Source organism: Chanodichthys erythropterus, chromosome 14 (assembly GCF_024489055.1).
Source record: "Chanodichthys erythropterus isolate Z2021 chromosome 14, ASM2448905v1, whole genome shotgun sequence".
NCBI classification, from domain to species: Eukaryota; Metazoa; Chordata; class Actinopteri; order Cypriniformes; family Xenocyprididae; genus Chanodichthys; species Chanodichthys erythropterus.
In genome coordinates, this window is record NC_090234.1 from 35,579,547 (window position 1) to 35,602,025 (window position 22,479).

Genomic DNA, 22,479 nt, shown 5'->3' on the forward strand with positions numbered 1-22,479 from the left:
ATTTGCCGCTGGCTCTTATGTAGATAGTGTTTAAACATGAGGTATAATTTGTTTTGGGTATATCAAACGAGCAATCTTTGGTCTTATTAATCTATTACTTGATCCAGAGCTAATAGATTTGGCTTTTCTTGTGTTTATTTCTTATTTTACTTCTTATACTTTTATAATTTCTACTGTTGTCAATTTAAATATTATTGTTCAATAAATAATATTTTATATAAATAACATGCCATATTTTTTGGTATTGAGAAAGAGTCCATTAGTAATTTTGACTTCAGTGAAAGTTACATTAATACACCATTAGATGGCGACAAAGACTGTCTTTATAAGTGAGTGAGTCAGTCAAGAAGACTTTTATATTGAAATGGACTGAGACAAGTAACATCTTACAAGACACAACCGACAAATGCATTGACTACTAGAGCTGTCATGGGAAATCCTCTTAAATGTTGAAAGGACAAAGATAAAGATATCGCTTTCCTCAGCAGACATTCAAACTGATTTTGTGATTATAAATATAAGATTGACCTTATGAATATCAGCTTTATGCAGGTAATGCTTAGTCAATGTCTCTCTTATAATACTCTGCATGTTAAAATGAACTTCAGTGAAGCGACTCAGCATTTCTTCATTGCTAAAAGTGATATTTTAGAATTAGTAACGGAGGCTTGGGCTTAACTGTTAAACTGTCAACTTGAGATTTGAATCCGTGGCGGAAAGAAGCAGTTCCTCACAAAAGAGGGTTTTTAAAGACAATCTGTTGTTGTTTCTTATTTATTTACACACTTGTTCAGTCAAACTGTTAAACACAATATCACACTCGTAGCCATGCAATATGGCTCTATATCAGCACGGCTGTGATTACCTATAGCTGAATCACAGCTGTGCTTATAGAGTGATATCATATGGCTACTTGTGTGATATTGCTTATATAAATCAAGAAAAAAAACTGAAATACATTTAATAGGAAGACCAGTGTGAGTTGTTACACCATCGATTTAATAAATTTTAAATGAGCAACAAATTAAATTATGATCACCACCCTTCTGTCAAATCCATATTTAAGGATTTGACAGAAGTGTGTATGTGCGTGTGTGTGTGTGTGTGTGTGTGTGTGTGTGTATATATATATATATATATATATATATATATATATATATATATATATATATATATCACAGTAAAAGCAAGGTAAAAGGTAAAAAAGTATAATTTAATTTGTGATCATATCATCTGAATCAGCAGATTCTCTTGCATGTTTAATTTATTATGAAACATCCACACAATTTTTTATCTACTGTTTTTTTTTTTTTTTTTTTAACAAGAAATAGTTGTACAGTGATTTTCCCATATTAGTTTCAGTTTTACATGCTGTTTTGAATTGGAGGTGGCTGGGGAATAAATTCACAAATTTGAACATGCCCCTGTGTATAATATTTAATATCAGTATTTTTCTATACTTTACATTAATTTACACAGTTCAGTGATAATATGCATTTCTAAACTACTTTGTAGATGTTCAAAAGTTTGTAGTCAGAAAATGTGAATGTTTTTGAAATATGTCTCTTCTGCTAAGGCTGCAATTATTTGATCAAAAATACAGTAATGTTTTGAAATATTATTACATTTTAAAATAACTTCTTTTTTTATATTTTAAAATGTCATAATTTATGTGATGGTAAGCTAAAATTTCAGCAGCCATTTCTCCAGTCTTCAGTGTCACATGATCTTTCAGAAATCCTTCTAATATGCTGTTTTGGTTCACTAGAAACATTATTATTATTATCAATGTTAAAAACGGCTGCTTATTATTTTTGTGGAAACCGTGATACATTTCTTTCAGTACTCTTTTATTAATAAAACGTTCAAAAGAAAAACATTTATTTAAAAAATTAAAAATTTTAAATCTTTACTGTCAATATATTGATTAATTAATGCATCCCTGCTGAATAAAAGTAGCCAATTATTTTTTTTTTAGAAAAATTATGAGAATATGAGTTAGAAGGAGTTATAGGGAGATTTAAAATAGTTTCGATTTTTCTACATTTTTCTTCAGGGACTTGTTTCAAAACTAGGGGGCAGCTGTTACCTGGTAAAAGGAGTGGTTTAGTGTGGCGCTTCGTCAATAGGGCGGGGTTATTTACCGGTAGGTGGGAGGAATGATAGTTTGAAAGTGCAAAAGCAGTACAACAAGAAATCTCAAATTCTCCTAATTGTACCTTTCGCCTGCGATCGCGTGTGTAAACAGTGTATGCTAATAATATCAACAACACCCGTCACTAGAATAACTGTTTACAAAGGCGAGCTCTCTGACTTTTAACCAGTGGCGACAAACGAAGCGTGTAATTTCCTACAATGTTGATGCAAATGTTGCCAAACAAACTGTAAAATAAGAATATGTGTATTATTGAATCACAATTCCGCAAAATAAGCATTATTTTGGATGGTAACACAAAAGGGAACTGAACTGAATTTGTGCTTCTAAACAGATAGAAAATTGCGCCGTCGCTAGTGACAACTGAATCTAGGCAACGTGATACTGATAACAAATGTGATTTAGCCACCCGACACTGACTGAAGCAGATTTATTTGACCGGGACACAACTATAGTGGTCTCTAGTAGGATTTTCCCCCTTCTGATATCCACAGACACCAGCCCATGTTTGAAAGTAAGAGATGGGCTGGGCCGCCTAGTGTCTTTTGTGGCGTGTGTGACAATAGAAGAGCTGAAGGTGATCGCGGGAGCGGCAGCATCACCGTATCGCTCTTCACGGAGAACGGACACACGGGCAACACATCTGCTCATACCCGTCAGACAAAGATATATAAGTTTATCCAGGACCACAGAAACCGGTTATTTGACGCGAGCGGGACCAACCGGTCTCACTGTTCCTCCTCCACGCGTGGGCTTCACTGGGCTGCACGCGCTGGGAATTGGAGAGCGGCACAAGAGAGCTGAGATCCCAGCGTTCAACTCACAATTTCGGATTCATTCGTGTACGGCGGATGTAATTTATCGGAGGAAACCATCTAAAAGGCTTTATTCAACCACACAAGGGTCTCTTAACAAATACGGCTGTTGTTCGGGGCTGGATATCCGTCATACAACCGCGCGAAGGCTCTCTGCCTCGGGAGAAATTGAATCTTTGTGGAGTCGGTATACGCACTTTCACGCGGTCCGAACAGGTGTACGCGTCCATAACTACGTAAGGACTGATTTCGGAAGGTGTGAGTGACAATTAGGAATTTATTGCTACACTTGCAATTTTCTGCAATATCTGGACTTAATCGCCAGTGCAGAAAACAGGAGAAATATGGATATCAATTGGCTTATTATAGCCTTTGCGGTTTGGGGTAAGTTATATTTTTACTACATATTTCATCATTCAGTGACCTCACTGATTAATGACCCCTAGAGATGATTGATAAGGTGCCCTTTTATTTCATTACATGCACTTGTTGCAGTTTTTGTGTCATTTTTGATTAATGGTCATGGTATTTGAGACGATACAATGACGCGTAGGCTACACGTTAATTTCTCAAATACGTCGAGATGTTTCGCTGTCTGTGGATTCATGTAACCCAAGATTATAATGCCATAGAAGTATGTAGCCTATAGTACATACTAAAATATTAAGTAGTCTTTGATGTGGTCCAGTGACTAAGTTGTATGTATTCGCTTGAACATTGACAGTGATAGTAAATTAACCAAGGATATTTCAGGTTATCTCAGGTCATTTGGATATTATGTTAGATGCTGAAAAGGTTTAATGCTCAAACATCTACACACACGCCTAGCTTTTTGAATGTTTCCAATTTTATGGTTGTAATGAAAAGGTCTAGATTCCTTATACAAGTTTAAATGGGAATTGTTTATGAATCCATTTACTTTACAGTGGTTAAGTTGATTGTGACCCAGCAGCATGATCTGACTTGTTTGTTTGTTTATTTATTTACTCCCCCACTTTGGAAAACATGAGGCAGCTGGGTCTCAACAGCTCTGGTCAGATGGGGGTTTGTTTTGGGGTTAATGTTGGTTTAGAGAGCCCAGCAGGAGATTAATGTTCCTTTTATGGGGGACATTAAATCAAGTAAACACTGGAGTAGGCTACATTGATTGATTTGAGGGCGATACAGATCATTCCACTCTTAAAGGTACACCCAGTAATTTTCTTTAACTAATTAGATTTTTTTTACATGACGAGAAATTAACAGAACTTTGAGATATAGAATTAAACTAATGTTTACTCACATGATTTGAGGACTTAAGGCATGTCAGTCTTCTAGAAAAAGTGGATTTCATCTACATGGAGCTGGTTGCCCTCTCATGGACTTCGGTAAAGTTGGTTTTATATTCGCACATTCGGACATCCGTATTCAGTAGCCTTGTTAATCACACTACATTGGACATTCAGTGGACATTCACAAGTAAATATGCCATTAAAACAATACTTGCCTATTTTGATCGACTGTGAAAAATGTTGTAAGTTGACAATCGTTGATTGTCAATATCATGTCGCTGCTTAAAATTCGCAAACATTAATTTATTGCACATTTATTGGAAAGTCGGAATTTATCAGAAGTCCGAATGTGCGAATATAAAACCAACTTTACCGAAGCCTCTCATGGGTGCTGCTGTGTTGACATCACACACAACGCTTTTATGAAATTGATGTTGCCTAGTTGTCGTGCATTCAAGTAATCTCCTAAAGATCATATTTACGAGTTGAATGGACATGAGCCATCTCAATGTCATAATTACGAGTGGAAAAGTCTGGATTTTCTTTGAGGTGGAAGCCTCAGAGAAGGTGAATATGAACTTCCAAGGAAGACTACTTCTACTAATAATAACCACAATATTGAACAGTAAAAAAAAATACTGATACTATTATAACAGCTAATTGTAAACAAAAAGTGCACCTTTAATCCTCCCAACAACTTTTTTTGTTTTAAATCTTGACCTACTGCTTGAGGGCAGACAAGTTTGTTTCATGTCTAAGTTTACGACATAGACACACCTTGTCCCTACAAGCCAGACATCACACACACATCTGGATTCAGACTCACCAGTGTGACGTCAGAGGTTCTAGTGTGTCATTGGGTTAATTAGCACATTGTGTTAGTCAGAACAGATGAGTGTGATTCTGATATGACGCTTTATGTTCTTAATGTCTGTCGGTGAATTGATGAAGACTCCATTGTCTAGATCAGTGGTTCTCAAACCTGTCCTGGAGGACACCCAGCCCTGCACATTTTATATGTCTCTCTATATCTGACACACCTATTTCAGGTCTTGCAGTCTCTACTAATGAGCTCATGAGTTGAATCAGGTGTGATAGATGAGGGAGACATACAAAATGTGCAGGGCTGGGGGTCCTCCAAGACAGGTTTGAGAACCACTGGTCTAGGTTATACGTATATATAATAAAAATTTTGTTTTGTTTTGTGTTGTGAGAAAGCATGTTTTGATATTGAACTAGGTTAATATGACATTGCGCTCAGACTCTTTCGTTGGATTAACCTAACCCCCCACAGACTGTATCCCCCATATCCGTGCAGATAAGTGGAGTCAGGATAGAGCCGGCTGTTATTTCATAAATCAACACACTTTTCTGCATGCAAAACAATTTTCAAGTTGCTGTCAGTGCTCACTCGCAGTCTTTCCCCAAGTGCCAGTCACAGACAAAACCATTAATGTCTGCATTTACATATTCTACTCGTAACTCCCTCCCCCATTCATTTTCATCCCCTTTCTCTCCCTCATCACACACGCAAATACGGTCATACTCATTCACACAAACTCTCTATCTCCTAACAAACAACAGATGGCTGTACCTTCCTGGACAAGAGGCTTGTTAGTCCTGCAGGGAGGGGACTGGGCGAAACATTGGTTACTGATGGCTTTCTTTTGTGTTGGCTCTCAACAGGATGGTTTGATCAAATGAACATGAAGTATGGATAATTTGTAGAATTTTTGGCCTTTTTATGGTTTTGCAATATTGTAGGAAACCAATTTCCTAGATCATCTTTGATTCATACTGGTTCTTTAGTTTTGAGTTTCTATTAAATTACATGCAAGTTATCATATTTCAGTAGAGAACATCTTCAAAACACTGAGTTTGAATGCAAGGGACTTTGAGCGTTTTTGAGGAAGTGTACATGAACAGCTTATTTCCATATGCACAAAAGCAGGTAATGTGCATGTGAGTAAAAGAAGCAAACCTTTCACTGATAAAGGAGAAAATATTCAGGTTCTCATTCTGAGTGAAATGATTCCCATCCTCCCGTTCCCGTGATATTCTCGAAACCTGCTCGCAAAACAGCAGGAAAGGCCATAAAGACCTTCCTCGTTCACGCAAAGTTAATAGGCCCACAAACTGGTAAACACAACCGTAAAAAGCTTTTTTTTAGTATTGTCACTGTTGTATTTATAATTAGCTTTCCTCACTCATGGGAAATGCTTTTTTTATAGGACCATCATGTGACATGAATGCTTACATCAAGATGTTACACTTGTGGTCCAGTTTGTGTGTGCTAGATGTGTTGTATTCTGTTTATGTGATCACAATGTTTGTTTATGCAAAAAGTGTACCCATAAGAAATGTTATCCCTTTTGAGAAATGCACTAGGCTCATAGTATGCTAATTTTAATCACTATTTCATCCATTTGAATGCAGATGTTTGAACACCGTAGAGGAGGCTGTCACAGAGAGCGCGACAGAAAGGAAAAAGTGTGTGCTAGAGAGAGAGATTATTCAAGGTGTTTGTCTGAAGCCATTATTAGCCTCCCACTGACTCAGGCGCATTAGCCGAGCTTAGCTTCCCTGCATGAAGTTAAAAAAAAACAATGCTCTCGTTTCCTGACACTCACTAGGCTGGCCTTAATAAAGCCTCACTGAGTGGATTTTGGTTTTATTGGAAATATAGAGGAAATTAAAGGTGCTGTAAGCAATTTCAGCCATTTTCTTACACTATTTTGTTAACTTCAGCTACATGCCCTTGTCATAAAAGATCATACTCCCCGTAGCATCCTGTCCGCCTTCTGCAATATGATTGTTAAAAAACTATAGATAGCACGTTATTGTGATTTATTTTTTATTTTTTTAATTAATTTATTTTTTAATTATTTTTTTTTCATCCACAGCGTAGATAATAAATTAGCAACAATATCCTCATTATTAAAGGTTTAGTTCACCCAAAAATGAAAATTGTCATTAATTACTCACCCTTGTGTCGTTCCACACCTGTAAGACCTTCGTTCATCTTCAGAACACAAATTAAGATATTTTTGATCAAATCCGATGGCTCATTGAGGCCTGCATCGGCAGCAAGACAATTAACACTTACATTGCCCAGAAGGCTAATAAAGGTTCATGTGAGCACAATGGTTCAACCTTAATAATATAAAGCGACGAGAATACATTTTGTGTACCAAAAAAACAAAATAACGACTTTATTCAACAATATTTAGTGATGGGCGATCTCAAAACACTGCTTCGTGAAGCTTTTAAGCTTTTCGAATTATTTGTTTTGAATCATTGGTTCGGAGCGTGAATCAAACTGCCAAAGTTACGTGAACCATTGAAATTTTGAAACACTTATGATGTAACGAAGCCTCGTTTACTGAAATCACGTAACTTTCACACTCTGAACTTGTGATTCGAAAGAAAAAGTTTTGCCACTAGATATTGTTGAATAAAGTCATTATTTTGTTTTTTGGTGCATAAAAAGTATTCTTATAGCTTTATAACATTAAGATTGAACCACTGTAGTCACATGAACTTTTTAAATATGTCTTTAGTAGCTTTCTGGGCATCTGAAAGTGTTAATTATCTTGCTGGCAATGGACGCCTCACTGAGCCATCGGATTTTATCAAAAATATCAAAAATATCTTCATTTGCGAAGATGAACGAAGGTCTTACGGATGTGGAACAACATGAGGGTGAGTAATTAATGACAAAATTTTCATTTTGGGGTGAAATAACCCTTTAATTTTGTGGTTAAGCACTATCCCCCAGTTTCACAGACAAGGCTTATGCTAGTCCTAGACTAAAATGCATGCTTGGGCTGTTTTAACTGAAAGCATCTTGCACTGACATATTTTAAAAGTCAATTTTATGTCAAGATGCACACCAGTAATGTTTTTTTTCTAGGGAATGTTTATAAAAGCTACTTAAATACCCTAATTGAAATAAAGCCTAATCCTGGTTTAGCCTAAGCCCTGTCTGTGAAACCAGCCCTAGATGTTTTATCGGCTGTTTTTTCCCCCAATCGAGTTCCCCACAATGGGCAGAATGCCTCATAAGCCTACTGATAACAAGCCCTACCCATTAAAAGGGGTTTGGATGGCCTACGATTATGATTGGTCAATTTTCCTGTCAATTGAAATTCGTCTCACATTGACTTTCTATGGCTTGGCCCTCTGTAATTTCACAGCTGGACCACTAATCACAGAGCTGAAAGCATCAGGCGGAAACATCCTAATATGGAGAAAATGGACATCAACACAACACAACTCAAATTGCACAGGCAGATTTAAAGGGTTTATTTTCTATAAAAAAAATAGATGTTTGTCAAATTATAAATTCCTAAAATAACATTAAAACTGATGACTTTTTATTAAAACTTTTTATTCAAACTATTATAAGTTTGTAAATATTATTTTTTATAATAGTCTAGGCCATCTTTGAGGGCCTAGAGGGCCCTGACGGTTCCCCACTGATTGAAACAGGAAGTAAACAGAGCGTTTGAGACAGACTGGGAAAAGATGTGCTTTTTAAACAATCAAGCATGAAAACCTATTTTCGTAAACCCCCAAAATAAAATCAAGACTTCGTAAAAGTGCATAATAGGACCCCTTTAAAAGAAAAAAAAAAGAAAAAAATTCACAGTACTTGGACAGAAAACACTGGCTTTCTCCAAAACTTCCATTCTCCAAAGACTTGTCAGAAAAATGAATCTCAGACAGTGTTTCTGATTGGCTACACAGCCTAGGGCTGTCACAGAGACAGATGTCATTTCTCAGGACACCCAGTGATGTGAATCAGGTAGAAGAGACATTTTAGGTGTGGTGTTCCATAAAATATGGCCAATCAAACCCAGCACTGTTGTGGTCCTGAATTTCTAAAGTAAAGTTTGAAGTGGGAAAAACAGAGGTCATATTATTATTTTTTTATTTGCTTTATATAACATTTTATTTATAGATTAAAGGTGCCCTAGATTCAAAAATTGAATTTACCTCGGCATAGTTAAATAAACAATAGTTCAGTAACTAAACAATAGTTCAGTACATGGAAAAGACATACAGTGAGTCTCAAACTCCATTGTTTCCTCCTTCTTATATAAATGTCATTTGTTTAAAAGACCTCCGAAGAACAGGCAAATCTCAACATAACACCGACTGTTACGTAACAGTCGGGGTGTACGCCCCCAATATTTGCATATGCCAGCCCATGTTCCCAACATTATGAAAGGGATTACACGTCTGGATCTGCAAAGCTGAAACATCAGACTAGGTAAGCAAGCAAGGACAATGGCGAAAAATGGCAGATGGAGCAATAATAACTGACATGATCCATGATATCATGATATTTTTAGTGATATTTGTGAATTGTCTTTCTAAATGTTTCGTTAGCATGTTGATAATGTACTGTTAAATGTGGTTGAAGTTACCATCGTTTCTTACTGTATTCACGGAGACTAGAGTCGTCGCTATTTTCATTTTTAAACACTTGCAGTCTGTATAATGCATAAACACAACTTCATTCTTTATAAATCTCTCCAACAGTGTAGCATTAGCCGCTAGCCACGGAGCACAGCCTCAAACTCATTCATAACGAAATGTAAACATTCAAATAAACACTGTAGTTTGAACTTTTTTTTATGTTGTTTAAGGCAAGTGTGAGCTCTTGGGGCGTGGAGCACAAGAATTAAAGGGCCACACACCCTGAATCGGCTCATTTCTAATTATGCCCCAAAATAGGCAGTTAAAAAAATGAATAAAAAAAAAATCTATGGGGTATTTTGAGCTGAAACTTCACAGACACATTCAGGGGACACCTTAGACTTATATTACATCTTTTAAAAAAAAGTTCTAGGGCACCTTTAAAGAAATTATAGATTTGGTCAGAGCAGGGAGGACTGACTGTTTAACTGCTGAAACTGTAGTGCTTATTCTATAAACCCTGCCATTTTAGCTCTCTACAAGCCGTTAGTGCTGTTTTCACCCAGCGTTTAACTTCAACACAATTGAGTTAAGAGTACCAGTGGTGTGTAAGATTCTTGTAGAACACACATTGCACAGATACACAGTGTGTGTTCATAGGGACATGGTCATTGCACTTTTTCTGAGGAGGCTATTTACACCTCCCACACAACACTCTGCTATCTTGCCATGGCTCTCCAGTCACACTAGTGTTAGGCTACTCAGTTGTTGCAGAACATTGTTGTCCTTCGAAAACCTGAGAATGTCATGGCAGTTGAGGAACTCTCAGCTGCCTGACTCCCGAGTGACCCATTGCTCCAGAATGCTGATCCATGAATGTTTAGCTATGAGTGTCTAGCCAGGGTCCCAGGGTCCTATTTGTCATCTGTCTGATACATCCTGTGTACGTTCAGGACTGCATTGAGATGAGGCCAGCGCTACACGTGTTTATACATTCAAGGCATACTGTTCATTTTCCACGCTTCAGGGGATTATTACCGTGGTGAAAATCTGTGTACACTTAAAAAAGCAATTATTTTTCACAAAGTATCCAGTTTTGAGTTACAGATAATAATAAAAAAAGTGAATTAGCCTACTTTGAATCAACATAAAAAACAACAATGTTCTTGCAAATGTTGTGCCAACTATTCCAACAGAGTTGTCTGGACAAACAATTGCATGTTGAACAATAATAGAGATTTGTTTTAAGGTTTACAAGCTTCCAGCATGCATTGCAGTGTGTGGTGATGTTAAGGGATTATCTTGTACTTGATGTTTGTGAGAAACTATTGGATATAATATAATATTTTATACAAAAAAAATACATTATTCCTTTTTTTACAGTTAAGACTTAAGGTAGTTCTGGTTTCAGATGGGATCAGACATGTTTATAGTTGTTTTCCTCTACATGACAAAATTGTATTCGTTAATATCCGGACAGAGCGTTTTTTGTATTTGTAGATATCCCACAGTGGATGAGCTAACAAGAGAAGTGCTTGGAGGCTTGCATTTTGGTTGCAGTTTCAGACTGACACAAAAAGCAGTGGGACATATTAAAAAAAAGATATCTAAACCGTAATCCAGGTTTGGTGATTTTCACTAGTGACTGAAAGATTTTATTTTCACATATTTTACATATTTATGTTGTGTGTGTGTGTGTGTGTGTGTGTTTGGTTCTCATTGCTGATTGAACACTTTCCTGACATGTTGGTCCCATGAACACTGTGCTTTGTGGTGCTGACCACTTAATTGTAATCAAAATATGACCAAAAAGGGTTCTCTTCTCTTGTCTTTTTAAAGAGAAGCTCTTTCTCTAGCATTCACTTTGTAATGTATTTTTGTACCTGTCAAATTTAATTTACACCTGCTATTTTCTGCTATATAGCTGAAATTGCATGCTAAAAAAAAAAAAAAGAAAAAAGAATTTGGTTCAATTAATGGGGCTGTTTGGTGTTTGAAATTGTTCCTTATTTTATACCTCCATTCTAATACAGAAATTTTGTTTATTAGCCTAGTTGTCTATGAAAATATGTGGGTAAAATTTCTCTAACATCCTAGTGATAACATCATCTAACTCCTCTATCCTTCATATAATTTAGAATTTACAGTGTTCAAATATATGTACGTACATTTAAACATACAATTTTTTTCAAGTTATCTTGATACTCTTAAACTTGTCCTGAATGAACTTATTATATGAACACTTTAATGTTCAGTTCAATTTAAATTTCTGGATTAAAAATGTATGAAAATCAACTTTCGACATTCTTTATATTGTCGAATATAGTAAACTGTCCAAAAGAGAATATATTTTATTCATGGATGTTTTAAAGAAGGCATGGCATTATGCAATGCTAGATAGTGCTGACATGAAATGATGGGGAGAAGAGGGGGTAAGTGGATCAGAAATGTACTCCAACTTGCACTGCTCAATTGTATTGGAGCATTTGGGCTAAACACAAAACCAAAGCTTTATAATTTACTTTTCATCCCTTGAATAGTATGCTGGAAGCTGGTTGTGCTATCAAGAGTGAAAGGTCAAGAAGTTTTGTGTTGGCGTGTCACTTTCCAATTGTTCGTCTTTATCAGGTCTACCACTGTGAGACTTTATCAGCTTGAATTGTGTTGTTCTTTGAATCACCAGTGTTTGTCGTGGTTCTCTCAGGTTCTTTGTAGTTTATTTTTAGTTCCATCCCTGTGCATTTGTGTTTGCTGGTAGGTGTGCGCTTGCCTGAAGTGGCTCAGATTAGATCTAAACAAAATGGAAACATGCAGCAGGGGGTTGGAGTTGGTAAGCTCTTTTTTGCCCCCTTAGCTATTATACATGATCTACGTAGTTGGCTCTGATCCGTGTCTGGTACCTGCCTCTGGCACTTCCACATTTACAGGAATCATGGAAGACCCCCTCTCAAGATCTGACCAAGAAACTGAGGCATGAAAAGTCTTTCTTGCATGTTGGACTTCATTCAAGTAGCTTTAAGTGTTGCAGTGATTTCTTTGAATTTCTCTTTAGGAGATCTCCTCCTCCCCCACCCTCCAAACAGCTGAGCACACACACAATTGAATGACCCCCAAACACCCACCCACCCACACAAGACATTTAGACAATTTATTATGTGCTTAGGGGTAGGCGATATAACCAACATTTTATATCACGATATGAGTAATTTTATTTCACGATAACAATATATATCACAGTATAATTATTTTTGCTTTAAATAGTTTTTATATCAAATTTTCACCATTTTCAGTATCACAAAAAACAACAACAAAACAACTCAAGCTTACTGGAGACAAGTAAACGGTGATAAAATAAAAACAAAGAAACTAATTACAAGCATTGGAAAACAAACTACAATAGAACAAAGACACAAATGGACCACAAATGGACCATAGACCTACCTGAAAAACTTAAAGCATTAGAAATAAGAAATACAAGGTTGCATAAAATGTATACAGTAATCAAATGTATTAAAAAAATACTGCATAGTCTTCACTGTGTAAATTAAATATACATTTGTTCTTATTAAAGTCACAAGAGATTCAGTCAGTGAGATTTTAAATTACAGATGATAGTAGGCATTTTGTGCTGTCACTTTAAGACCGAATGCAGCAATCAATATACTGTTACACGTGTTTTCTTTCTCAACTTTACGTCACTTAAGACATAATGACTGTATTTACGAGGATACTTGAAAAGACAAGTATGTGTATTTAACTTTTCAAGCAAAAATAACTAATTTCAGTACTCACATGCTCTATGAGCAGCGGCTTCAAGTGCGCACGTCTCTGACAGCGGTCAGAAATCTCTCGGACAGCTCACGCATATACCAAAATAAGTTCTCTTTCACTGCTTATTGCACTTCAGCAGTTTTAAAATCACTTGTTTTAAAACTGCAATGCTTAAAAATTGATACAAATGATTTTGTGATCGCACAGCAACGTCATGTGAGCGTAACCGGTGTATCGCCCACCCGTATATGTATTATATTTAACAATGTTCACATTTTCACTAGTAGCATTAAAGCCTCAAAGTTTTTAAAATCTTGAATTTTGAACATTTTAAAGTAGTGTGGTCAAAAGTACCGACTTCGGTACCTATCGGTACTGAAATTTTAAAAACGTGACGCTTTGAGCGCTGTTGAGCGGATTCATAAACATCTCTGATTGGCCATTGTGTTGCTCATCGGATATGCCTATGATTGGCTACAATGATCAATGCGTGGGAGCATTTGAAAGCACACGGAAGTGTTTGAATTTGAAAGCGTTTTGAAAGTGGGAGCACGAGCGATTGAAAACAGGCGTCTAACAGTGGACCGATCCGCAATAGACGCCTGCTTTCAAACGCTCCCTTGTGTAAGCGCTTAGTGAAGAGATTAATTGATTACTATTTACTGTTTTTACAGCGTTGATCATTGAAGCTTATCACAGACATATCCGATGAGCCGTGAAAACAATGGCCAATCAGAGATGTTTACGAATTCACTCAACAGCGCTCAAAGCGTCACGTTTTTAAAATTTCAGTACCGACTACGTACCGAAGTTGGTATTTTTGACAACACTATTTTAAAGGTTAGTTTTTTCAAGATGGGTCATATCTGTATGTGAAAATAAATGACATTTTTTGACAGTAGTAGGTTGAGCTCATTAACATTCAGATTTGTCATAGCAGCTCTATGAGATTTAGATAAGTTAGAAAAGGCATAGCAGTCTGAGTCAAAACAGGCTGAAGGACCATGCAAAGCTTAGTGAACATAGCTTGAGATCTCTAGAAGGGTTTAGAGACAATAGTTTTCAATGGAAACTTATAGGGTTTTGCTTCTGTTTGAGAGCTTGAAGTAACTTGTAATTCCTCTTAGAGCTTTTAGTCAGAAGTTTTCAGTGGAAACCTACAGGATTTTGTTCTTGTTTGTGAGTTCAAAAGGTGTAGCAATTTGAGCCAGAACAGGCTGAGTTTGGTGGACATAGCTTGGAAGCTCTAGGTGGAATTACAGTCAGAAGTTTTTCATGGAAACCCATGGGATTTTGCTCCTTTTTGAGGCTCCACAACTGGAAAACCATAAGTACAATCAGTCAAATAAGATGTAGCAGTCAGGACAGTTTGTATTGGGCCTACTTGGCCAAGTTTGATGAATATAGATTGAAAGGTATTACTGCATTAAAGTTTATTATTGAGTTTGGGATTTTGAATAAAACCTATGCCAGGTTTTTTTTTTTTTTTTTTTACTGTATTATGGTAACTTACCTAGAGTTTCTGTATGCCCTTTAAGACCGGAACACACCAAGCCATCGGTCGGCCTTCGGGCAATGTTGGTCAGCCTTCGGGCATTTGAGCATTGGTCGGCTTAGTTTTTTCAGTGTGTTCTGCACCGTTGGCTCTAGTCAGACTTGATCAGGGTTTTTGGGCTGATTCAGCATGCTGAATTGGCGTCGGGCCATCGGTGAGAGAGAGAACTCTGATTGGCTCTTCAGCTTAGTGAACGAATCAGTGCACGAGAATAAAGCTTCTTTATGTGCATGAGGTTAAAGCATCTTACCAGAGCATTCGAATGCACAAATATTTTCATAATAATATGAGCTGACTGGAATGAAGAAAGTGATCAGCATGATTGATAATCAAAATGCTAAGCAAGCGCTGCTTTGTTTATGGTTTGTATATCTGCAGTCCTAGTTTCAGTTTCCCTTTTTGAATGATGAAAATAGACTATTGATACCTGCTGATATAGAAAGATATTTGAACTTGCATGCAGGCACAGAACGCATGTGCTAGCTGACAGTTGCCTTTAATCCTTTTGATGTGTTCAAGCACAGATTTTTGGTGGAGACGCAGCCAAGGAGTGGCGACAACACAGTCAGCTTTCATTTCTGCTAGTTCTTTGACGTTGGCTTGGTGTGTCCCAGGCTTTATACCAATAGTCCTGAATTCCCTCTGTGGAAGGTCCTGAACACCAGTCACAGAGCCAACCCTAATAATTAGCATCTGTCACGCCTGAAACTGCTTCTGGAAGTAGACGATAGGCTGACTCTCTTGAGAGACACTGCCATTACTGATTTAGCAAACCCAAAGCATCTGAGTGATCGCACTTAAAACAACAAAATAAAGCAGTCAATCAGGATCTGTGTGTTGGCAGGGCTTCATTAACTCTGGTCAGATTCCTGCTGTCTGATTGGTTTTCTTTTAGAATAAAGGAGTGAGTGGACGGCAAAAATGGTAGGGTAGGAGCGAGGGATTAGATGATGAAGGCTTCTACTTTAGGCCATCCAAAGACAGAACGTGACTGACAATTGCTAAAGAAGTCAGTCAGAAGAGACTTAATTAATTGTTAATTAGCTTCCTTTCTGATGTTGTGCTTTATGCCCAAACTTGCAGATGGAGATTTTGAGTTGAGGGTTAAAAGCTGTCATTCACACAAGACATTCGATTTGCTTAGGATTCCAGGTCGTCTTTGTTAAGAGGAATCAGTCATTAGTTGACTTTATAATGATTATGTGCTTTAAAATGTGTCTACTCGCCACTCTGTGCTGCAATATAAACTAAATGGGGCAATGGAAAGGGGGTAGGGAAGAAGAAGTGCGCCTGTAGCTAGTGGGGAGAGGGTCTGGGGGGTTTGTGGGTGGCTAGTCTAGACATTTCACAGACGGGAGTGGATTGGTGATCCCGTTGGGATGTGGGGGTACTTTTAAAGCATGGTCATGACGATTGGTCACAAATACTAAATATTTTAGCATGTCCACAGAACTGATGGATGGAACTGTGGAGTGCATGCTTGCAACCTGCTCATGAATAATTCAAAGGGGGACCTGAGGAACAGTGAGAAGGCAGGTCAGTCTTTGGGTGGGGGTTGATTGAATAAATGGAGTGATAAGATGGGGTGCATTAAAGACACAAATATTGTTCTTGTTCTAAGTGACCATAAGTAGGACACATTCCTGTCAATTAGGGGTTGGGGTTAACTACACTACACTGTTTATACATAATTTCTCGTAAAATTTAGGGGGTCAGTACATGATTTTTTAATCAGCATGTACACATTTACAAAGATCCAGAAATGTCGTACTTGGCTAAATCACATCTTAAGTTGAGTTTACTTTAAGGCCCTGTTTACACCTGGTTTTCCATGATCTGACAACAAGTGGTCAGTTGAGATGCATTACCATTTCCACTAGGGATGTGCACAAATAGTCGAATATTCGAATATTAATTCTGTAATTACTATTCGAAAAATAAAAATACTATTAGAATTTTACAATGTTGCTTTGCTGGCCGCAAATGCGGTGAATCCATGATAAATCCCAAGCACTAAAACTCGAAATTATAACTAAATGCACCAGGTGGCGCTTTGGAGCGTGTTTAACAAGTTTATCTTATTCGATCGTCGTCACAAAATGTTGTCGCCTGCCTCGCGAAATTTGGAATTACTTGGATGAAAATGATCTTACACAATGGAATTACTTTTGATCAAATATATTAATGAAACCAAGTTATCATAATATCACCACCATAATGAGAAAGCACATGAAATCAAAACACCAGTCGAATGAGGAAAGACAGCTGTTCATTACTGCATTCATGACAGGTAAGCGCAGCTGTAAGTTAGTAAGCCAAGATGATTACTTATATGATAGCAAAATGATTTTGAGACATATGCTTACCTTAAGTTTTGTCGAGAGAGATATATTTACGAACACAAAACAAGGTGCTGCTGTTAGTATCTTAGCTCAGCACACCGTTATTTATTATCGTTATCTTTGTGTTTCTGCAACGTCTGCAGCTCGTTTTCTCACCCGAGCATGTGGATATTATAGTTTTTCTCAACATGAACATGTGAAAAAATATAAACACGATAACCATATACTGACTCGAGTGTATTATGAACTATTTGTACGATAACTGGTGCTGTCTGCTTTATTAGTGTTTTTCCCGCTCGCGCTGCTTGAGCTTAAATGCTTTTGTTCTTTAAATTTTTTGTTTGCATATATTTAATGCTTTGAACTAAAATAAAACCTAAAGATATAATTTAAGCTTGGTGTGTATATTGTCTAGTCGTAAGCTCGTTCAGAAATGGTTACAAAATCTTGATGAATATAAAAAAATATAATTTAATGTAATTTAAATAAACAAATATTCGAATGTTCGTTTTTTTACGTGCCCAAATATTCGAATACATTATTTTGGAAAAATGCCCATCCCTAATTTCCACCTGCAATTAACATGTATTTCAATGCATCTTCTATGACCACTTTTGTTTGGATATCATCAAGACACACCCCTCTTGATTTGTCACTCTATATCTCTTTGAGTGCTGAGTGTGGTGTGCAAATACTACTGAATGAACGATCCCATGTTGTCCAGCTTGCGAGTAAACTGGAAAGGAAGCAAATGAAAAGGATAAGGAGTGCAGCTGCAATCCATGTTTTTTGGTACAGTGCAGCAATGCTTGAATGCTTGTTTTGATGCACTTTCTCTCAACACTTATGATTGTTGTCTGTGGTCCAGGACACACTCAGGATGGATAGCGTTTACACTACATATGCAATGTGGTCATTTGCATTTTGGACTATATTCGTATATGGTCACATAAAATTTTAGACCCCATTTACACCTGTATTTAGCGCTGACCACTTGCATCTTAATGCTAGAGGGAAACAGGGCCTAATACACTCCTGATTGTACTCGCTACACACTTCAGCACCTCTGTGTCCCCCCCCCCCAACATTAAAAAAAGGGCTCCAGGTGATGTTTCTTCTGAAGTAGTGCAGCGTCGGCCATAAATTTGAGGTCATTAACCTGTTTGTGGCACATGTATTTTTAAAGTACTTTGGGGGAGACCACTGTGTGCTCACTTGCTGCAAAATGAAACATGATCTGACTTGTTAAAAAAGGCAACTGAATCTGCTAATGTATAGCTCCTGTTGCTCAGTTTGACTCTAGCAGTGTCATGGTGATGGGTTTGATTCTCAGGGAACATATGTACTGATTTAAATGTATAGCCTGAATACATTGTAAATGTATAGACTCACTTTAAGATGCAGAGCAAGGAGTTGTTTTGTTGTCTCTTCTCCTTTCTGATGATACAGTAAAATTAGCAAGTGGAAAAAACTATGATTAATATTGATCTAGACTGATTAACTAGTAAATGAACTAGCCAGATCAATAAACACTACAGCTACATTTAAAGTATGCAGTAAGAATCACTGCTGACAATTTGAATCTGTTGGCCACTTCCTCTGCCTGTAGCTCTAATGACATTCACTGCTTCCTCTGCCTCAGGATTAAGTGAAAGCTGAAAGAAGTATCCCTGCTGTACTGCGAAATGAAGTTCTGGTGCTATAGCCTCCCTCATTTATCTTCTTTACCCGGTTATACTATGATTCAAGAAATAGTTTTTGGAAAGATCTCTGTGCTATCTTTCCTGTTTTGTTAATGAGAATGGTCTCCTTAACGGAAGAGTATACAACATTGGGATGCCCCTGACTCTGATATGAGATATCAGAAGATTTTTTTGGAGTAGTTCAGTGTACTAGTCTGGAGGAGGATTCTATTACTTCTCATAAAAACTTTGTTTAGTGTTTAATAACTTAGATTGTATAAGATAGGTCTTGGTCTGTATATTTGAAAGTCTAGATTAGGATTGTTGTAGTTTTTTTTTTTTTTTGCTACAAGCCGCAAATTATAGGACCTCCGTTCTAAAGTGTACAAGGCAGATTGTACATTTTCATGAATAAAGATCCAATTTTATAACAACAACAACAACAACAATAATTATTATTATGATTTAACAATTAATTATAATTGGTATAATTATAATAATCCCTGTGTGGATAGTGGTGAGGGGGTTTGCATGTGATGGTTTGGACTAAGGGGAAGGCCAAGCAACTGGCATTTATTTAAATGATTTTAGTAAGTAAAATTACAGACAAAGATGGTGTGTGTAACCAGTTTATTACACACATGCATCTATCTGTGTCATCCTGTGTAAAGTCTTTGTAACATAAATGTGCTCAATCAATATTTAAAATGTGTGTTTGAGATGTGTAGACATCAACCTCTTAGTCTCACCTTTTGTGTTACGCTGTGAAGAGCTAAGTGTTAGATGGCCTCATAGATTATTGATGTAGAAACGGTGCTCAGCAGCAGATGGTTGTGTGGCCTGTATGTTCCTGTCAGAGCTCTGATTGGCTGTGTTTGCATGTACATTGTGTTTTAGGGTGTAGGTAGTCTTGCGAACCAGACTTTTAACTTAAATTAAAAACTGGCATAAATTCTGGATCAAACTGTAGCTGATTCTGGCCAAGAAGCACCCGGAGTGTTAATTGAATCATAAATGAAAATTGTTTTGTAAATTTTACTTTTTGAGAATAGACATGATCAGACTGTTTACACAAGATGCAGAATTGGTCATTCCAGACTTACTCATTTGTTTTTATTGAAAGGTGAAGTACCACCAGTATGTAATTTTTGTCAAACTCCTCTGTCTATAAAACATATTTTGTTGGAATGTACTGCTTTGAATGTCACTAGGCAACGTTTTTACACAAAAAGATCTTTAATGGATGTTTTCAAAAATGTTTCACCAGGAACAATCTTAAGTTTATCAAATATTGAAATGAAAAATCTTATATAATGTTTGTTAGATTTATGTGAGTTGATTATTAACTGTTTTTAACTATTACTGTGCTATTTAAGTTTATTTATTTATTTGTAATGTTGTTCTTGCCATGAAAATAACCATAAATGCTGATATGGCAATAAAAACAAACAAACAAACAAATTGTCAGGAACGTTCTGTATTAGATTGACCACAGTGCTTTGTTAAATTTTAAATTTGCTAAACTTTGCTAAATTCTAAATTTTGCTAAATTTCACAATATTTGCTAAATATGTGACATTTAGTGATGATTGATTGATTGATACGACCGTAATAGATTTGGTGGAAAAGCTTCTATACAGTAGGATTACACATTTTGGGTAAAAAAAAAAAAAATTTTTTTTTCTGAAAAAGATGTGCAATTACTATTTTAAAATGCTCTCAATAAAAATCCAGGTTTGTATGGCTGCACAATTTGTCCAAAATTTGTGATTATCAATATATGAAGAGTTTATTTGCAAAAACAGATAACTCCCATTTTTATGAATTCTCACAAATCATGTTTTTTTTATTGTGCATTCCAAGTAATAACAATCAAACTGCAGTTGGGCTGTTTTGATTAAGTAAAGATAACTCTAAAAAATACAGGTTAATTAAAAAATTTAAATTCAGTGAAAGTATGTTTTATATATATATTAAAAGTTTGTTTTTTAGCAAAAGCAGATAACTCCAACAGTCGTTTTTTTGTCAAAAGCAGATAACTCCACATTTCATGTTTCATAGTTAAACAAAACCCAAGTAATTGCATTTAAAACACTCTCAAACACACATGTGCACACAAACGCACACACACCCACACCCACCCACGCGCGCGCACACACACACACACACACACACCAACAGATCGGCACACACACACACACACGCACGCTCTCTCTCAAACACACACACACACAACACAGATCGGCACACAAGTACACACACACACACACAAGCAAAAGGACAACCAATTTTTCAGCATGTAAGTCGTGTATGGTGTACAAGGACTTACAGGAGTCGAAATCATAAATCCTCGATCACTTTTAGTGAGCTTTGATAAAACTTCCCTCAGCTAGCGCGTCTTTTTGAAGTGACTAGAAGCCTTGTCACCTGACCTGAATACTGCGCGCTGATTCGCTAAAACGGACTTATCGGTTTCTGTACACAAACAACAAGGGCGCTTGTCGGCTTCTGCTGTAAAACGTGAACTTGCGATGCCTGAAAGTGGGCAAAACCGACTCTTCTGACAAAATGGATTTAGGGTACAGAACGTGCTATATATGGAGAATAATGCACAACACTTAGTTCATTTTTTTTAAAAATGGCGTTTATCGGTTTTTGCAAATGAACTCTTCATATATCAATATATCAGAGATGGAGATTGTGTGGAGCAGCAAACTGAGCCCTTGCAAACACTGGCTGCTCAACTCTAAAACATTCAGAACATATATATTTATTTAATTAAATTCTTTTTTTATTTTGATTAATCATTCAGCCCTAGTATAGAGTTTGCTCTCTCGGGACGTTTTTCTATGCGGTCGATGTACCATAAATTAGGATTCGACTGATATATGTGATTACCGAAGCATTTGTTTTGGACCTTTGCCCTGACTCCAGCTTCTTACGTGTTTTAAGCATCCATAAAATGTAACGGTTTGCATCTGCGTGAAAGAACTTGCATGTTCCATTGAAGTCACACACGTTTTTTGCATCAGGCCCAGACCTTTTAATTATATTTAGGACCCTTGTAATTTGGAGTCCCGTTGAGCGTAAAGTGTCCTGCCTTTGTACACATGCAGTGTGTAGTGGACCGTAGTAGCCAACACCTCCTGTTTCCTTGTCCCGAGGATGTTGTTCAGTTCATAGTTTATGCGTGCATGAAGACAACCTAACGCAAACACTCCCAATTCATCTAAGATCCTGACCCAAAGTCCAAAGGAAATCCGCCAGGGCCCAACATAAGAAAAAGAGCTTTATAGAGCTATAATAAACAGCCAGCTGCAAAATCCATGAACTTTCTTATCTTCGGGGTCGATGCTTTTGCTTCAGTTCTGAAAATACTCTGAATAGGTAACTATAGGTTCACAGCATGCTCGTCTCTTGAAAGAAATGAATCTGTGTTAAACAGAGGCCAGCTCTCTCACCTA

The 22,479-nt window shown here is 36.9% G+C and overlaps 1 protein-coding gene across 1 annotated transcript in view; it reads left to right on the forward strand.

The window, feature by feature from the left end:
- Nucleotides 1-2,718: 2,718 nt before the first annotated feature.
- The window catches only part of igsf3 (immunoglobulin superfamily, member 3), a 177,785-nt gene continuing 158,024 nt past the window's right edge, over nt 2,719-22,479 (forward strand). The window contains exon 1 of the mRNA XM_067410553.1: nt 2,719-3,354. Coding sequence (XP_067266654.1) covers nt 3,315-3,354 — 40 coding nt within the window. The 5' untranslated portion in view covers nt 2,719-3,314. The remainder of the gene's footprint in view (nt 3,355-22,479) is intronic.